Raw genomic sequence first — 4,919 nt, 5'->3', positions numbered from 1 at the left:
GAAGTATGATACCTTTTATTTAAAAATAAGAATTGTATATATAGCTCATACACATACAATCTATTTAATGATACATTTTTAAAACGTGTTTAAAATGTCTGATGTTTCTACTACCCATTTAATTCATATGATGTAAAAATGGGAACTTGTTACCATAAGAAAATTATGTTATTAAAGAAATAGGTTCGATCAGCAGGCTAATCTGCGTCATTGTTATTTGGATTAAAAAATAACGGCAAAAATTGTAATTCCAAAATAATTTATAAATAGCAACATGGAACAGTCCTGTGTAAATTAGCAACTACATAATTTATAATCTCATAGTTGTGCATGCTAAAACATTTTTCCCGAACTAATTATTTTTCTTTTTTTTCTTCTTCTTCTTCTTCTTCTTCTTCTTCTTCTTCTTCTGCTTCTTATTCTTCTTATTATTATTATTAGGACCATCCCGCCATAAAATGGCTGTTAAATGTGGTTGCAATAGCATCAGTTTTAGGCTACATCATTTATGCTGGGAATGGTTGTGAGTATCCTGCTAAATTAAGCATTGCATATTCTTCTTTCATAACACAATAGCCTTTTCAACTGCTGCAATTCAACGGTGAGTGCCAAAGCGGTGCTGTGGAAAACGAAAGAGAAAAGGAGACGGGGAAATACTATCGAAAATTCATCCCAAGGTATACCGTCGGTTTAAAGGCTTAAAAGCTCGGGGAAAATTGGATCAGGGAGAATCGTCACCCAACTTTCATTATTTCCAAGTGGAATGATTGAATTAAAGGGCAAGATGGCGGTTTGAGCGAGAGGGCTGTACGTGGTGGAGGGGGCTGGCGCGTAATGGCGGGGTATTAAATTCTAATTAGAGATGCAGGGGATCAATGATAGGGAGGTTGGACAGCCCGATCCCCCAGTGCCAGCCCAATAGACTGATGAGTTATTGTCATGTAAAAAAGCGCTAGCAATAAGACCCAAACGCTGTGCTATTGTCCAAGCGGAAAGAGCCAAGTTTATTATGAGGACTATATGCTCTAGAGACCTGGGGCTAGGCGGCTCCTTGGGAGGCTTTTCATAAAACAAGGCTCAGCTTCTATAAAGGAGGGCAGTTTTTGAGCAGGCGCCGAGCAGTGCACATCTACCCACGGCACGAGCCTCTTTCAAAGCAGTAAAATTCAGCCATCACAAGCTCCGTCCGCGTTTTGGGTTCCTTTTTTTCATGTACTCCTCGCCATTTTAATCCAATTTTAATTTGACGTTTGTGTGTGTATTTTTTTCTTTGGGAGTGCAGCTTTCATTCTCCACTGAGCCTTTTCAATGTATAAAATGGAGTATTCTTACCTCAATTCCTCTGCCTACGAGTCCTGTATGGCCGGAATGGACACATCGAGCCTGGCGTCAGCCTATGCGGACTTCAGCTCTTGCAGCCAAGCCAGTGGCTTTCAGTACAACCCCATCAGGACGACATTTGGGGCAACCTCCGGGTGTCCTTCGCTTACACCGGGCTCCTGTAGTCTGGGCACCCTGCGGGACCACCAGAGCAGTCCGTACGCCGCAGGTAAGCCCAGAGTCACTTTTAGTTCGCCAGCTGAGAGACACGAGAATCACGGCCCCTGTATATAGGACGCCTTGATTGCTTTCGAAAATGGAAATGTGTTTAGTATTTACCAAACGAAATTTGCTTACACAAATGAAAGAATTTATCACGTTAGAAGCGATTGCAGGCAAGAGGTAATTCAGTTACGGTGTTACACTATCCCAGTCACACCCTAACCGCCAACAAAATTATCTTAAGCTGCCAAAATGATGGCATAATTTATTTACTTTGCGATGAGACATAAACCTTCGAAAATAATGAATAACCAGGGACTTAAGCTCATTATTGACACTGAATTGAAGTTACAGTGGCAACAATGGAGAAGATAAAAACATTTATGACAAGTTTCCAATCCAGTCTCCAATAACACTCAATTAACAGCGTTTCATAGATAGCAGGATTACAGCTGCTTTTTATAACATTATCTATTTTCATCATCTGATAATATCTTACACAATTTATAAAGCTAGTGCCCCTTTAATACAGAATGTTATTTCATACTATTATAGTTACATGTTTTCATTGCATTGTTTTCAAAACATTTCTGATAACATTACAGCAATTTTCTTAAAATTGTATTTTCACAAATAAATAATAACTGGGTTATGTTTCATTTTAACAGTTCCCTACAAGCTTTTCACAGACCACGGAGGTTTGAACGAGAAACGGAAGCAGAGACGCATTCGGACAACATTCACCAGCGCTCAGCTGAAAGAGCTGGAGCGTGTTTTTGCTGAAACTCACTACCCAGACATTTACACACGAGAGGAACTCGCATTAAAGATTGATCTTACAGAGGCTCGAGTACAGGTGCGACTCCCTTCAATGTTTTTTTTCAGAGATTTTCTGCGTTTATTTATTTTTAGAAAAAATTGACACATTGTTAAATGTTAAATGTCAAATGTCAAATGAATATTGTGAATTTCAAATAATTTAATAGCTTTTTAAGGGCTTTTCACAATCAGTGTGGTTTTAAAGTAACTTTTTGGTTTTCAGCCTATTCACTCTACATGCATGCAAACCCGAGTTTTATATGCCATCTTTATTTTACCTAATTTGGTAAAGTGCCCATGTTACCCATGTGCAAACAATTTTTTTTTTTATTATTTATTACCAATTTTACCCTCTAAAGAAATTCAAACTTTAATACTAAGACTATTATAAAATGTAACCAAAGACTATTGTAAAATGTAGCCAAATATTATATCCCACAGGTGTGGTTCCAGAACAGGCGAGCCAAATTTCGCAAACAAGAGCGCGCCGCTGCCGCAGCAGCTGCAGCAGCAAAGAACGGATCTGGGAAGAAAGCAGACTCTCGAGAAGAGGACAGCAAAGAGGCAAAAGCTACTGATCCCGATAGCACTGGTGGTCCCGGGCCTAACCCAAACCCTTCTTCTAACTGTAGTGGACCTAGTCCCACCGGAGGACAGGTCAGCGCCACAGGGAACGGGCCGATTGAACAAGTGAAGACGTCAGTGGCTGGTATGGGGGGCACTGCGTCAAGTCAAGGTTGGGCTTCAGCCCCCGGCACCATCACCTCCATTCCGGACTCTCTGGGCGGACCGTTCGCTAGTGTACTTTCTTCGTTACAAAGACAGAACGTAGCCAAAGCCACGTTAGTAAAGACCAGCATGTTCTAAGTTAGTGTTTGATGCAGACAACACAGAGACGGCAGTGATATTCAGCAAACAAACTCGAGTTTACTCCAGTGACTGATACCATTAAAAAAGAGAAGTGAATGCCAAAAGAAGGACTCGCTGTTGAGAAAAAACATTCTTGTCGCCAACTGACTACTTTCGATGCCATTGGTTTACACCAAAAGCTGGATAATAGTATCATGCACATTATGCTATCATTCTGACTTTAACCGGACATTTTCGTTATGGCTGTGGTCAACTATCATGTTTATGTAAATGTACCAATAGACTGCAAGGCGCGCGTCATCTGCAAATAACATTTACGAAGGACTCATGACAATACAATGTCATTATACACGTCATTATATCTTGGCGCCATACTTATTTGTTTACATTGACTCTAACCGTACCAATAGCGTAAGTTACATGTCTGCATCACAGAATACTGCCAAATGAGGCATCTGTTATATATTTTTACCTATAAATTTACCAGGCCTTAGAGCCAGAGGCTCTGCGAAATTTCATCTACATATTTACTATTAATCTAAGGCGAATTGTTCTTCAAAACGGCACAAGTACATACTTCACTGTTGACAGGAATACGTAAACGTTTTGTGTGTCTTTCTACAGCTGTGTTTTTGTGGCTCAAATTGTATAGTGTTAAAGCGTATTGACGTCTAGATAAGCATTAGACCACATCCCCCTTGTAGTTCAGCGAGTCGTTATAATGTTTTACAAGTTACAACTGGCGCATTCGTTTAAGGGAATGGATGCAAAACATTGTATTTATTTTCTATATTATTTGCATGTTGTCTTCTCCGTCCAATTTTATAATGAGTTCACCTATTTTGTGAGCATAATGTAACGTTTTTTGTCCAGGATTTGAGAATTATTTATATGTAGGTAATGGATGCTTATATTTAAGAAGGAAATATTTCTACATGTGCACATAGTTTTCAGGTGTACCATTGACATGGCTGTTATAAAAACAATAACGATGCTAAAATTATAATAGTGTTCGACTTTTGAATTGATGACAGTAATATCTTCGAAGCTTTATATTACATAAAAGCGCGAAAGAATGTACCTGAAGAAAGCTGGAAAATCTTCTGAATATTCCTCCTAAAGGTTTCCACAATATGGTATATCTGTGTCAGCACCGTGGACAGCAGCACATCAATCATGGTCACTGGGACATATTTTCTTAAAAACAGATTCACTGTATTCATAATATGAATCATGCTGATAATACACTGGATTCACTAAATTCACTTAATTTGAGACGACACCAGACAATCTTTAAACATACTTGGACAAAACGTCCAAATGATTAGCTCGAAAGTGAATAAATTATCTGATTGGCCCAGATGTGTGTAATAAATATATTAGCATAGGCCTACTTGTTTAGTTGCTAATGTGTTACGTGTTGTAACAAATTCAACACATAGTTAAGCCATAATATGGACATATGGACAGTTAAATATATATACACACACACACACACATAGTCAAAATGTATGTTTTTAATAGAAAAGGACAACTTTGGAAACAAAGAAACAAACCAGGCAAAAATATATCCTTAACAGCACAAAGATCTTTTTGTTGAATTGTTAAAAATAAATTAAGTATATGGAAAAAAATAATTCGCAAACGCCAGCAGTTGCAGCAATATAAGGTAAACTGTTTTTACATGA

General features: G+C 38.5%; 1 protein-coding gene across 2 annotated transcripts; it reads left to right on the top strand.

Annotated features, from left to right (window-relative positions):
• Positions 1–440: 440 nt before the first annotated feature.
• Positions 441–4,177, top strand: phox2bb (paired like homeobox 2Bb). 2 transcript variants are annotated; one of them, XM_056770005.1, is made up of 4 exons: positions 441–523; positions 1,283–1,549; positions 2,211–2,398; positions 2,803–4,177. In XM_056770005.1, the coding sequence occupies exons 2-4, from the start codon at positions 1,309–1,311 to the stop codon at positions 3,226–3,228; spliced, it is 855 nt and encodes a 284-aa protein (XP_056625983.1). In that variant the 5' UTR covers positions 441–523; positions 1,283–1,308; the 3' UTR covers positions 3,229–4,177. The 2 variants fall into 2 exon arrangements, with proteins under 2 accessions (XP_056625983.1, XP_056625982.1); XM_056770004.1 differs by lacking the exon at positions 441–523 and having other exon boundaries at positions 1,118–1,549.
• Positions 4,178–4,919: the final 742 nt, after the last annotated feature.

This window comes from Triplophysa dalaica, chromosome 16, assembly GCF_015846415.1.
Source record: "Triplophysa dalaica isolate WHDGS20190420 chromosome 16, ASM1584641v1, whole genome shotgun sequence".
Taxonomy (NCBI): Eukaryota; Metazoa; Chordata; class Actinopteri; order Cypriniformes; family Nemacheilidae; genus Triplophysa; species Triplophysa dalaica.
This window is presented reverse-complemented; position numbering and strand designations above follow the sequence as displayed.

Coding starts and splice junctions, on each gene's coding strand:
- phox2bb (XM_056770005.1), top strand. CDS start 1,309: ATGTATAAAATGGAGTATTCTTACCTCAATTCCTCTGCCTACGAGTCC. Junction 1,550..2,210: donor GAGCAGTCCGTACGCCGCAG/GTAAGCCCAGAG, acceptor TCATTTTAACAG/TTCCCTACAAGCTTTTCACA. Junction 2,399..2,802: donor TTACAGAGGCTCGAGTACAG/GTGCGACTCCCT, acceptor TATATCCCACAG/GTGTGGTTCCAGAACAGGCG.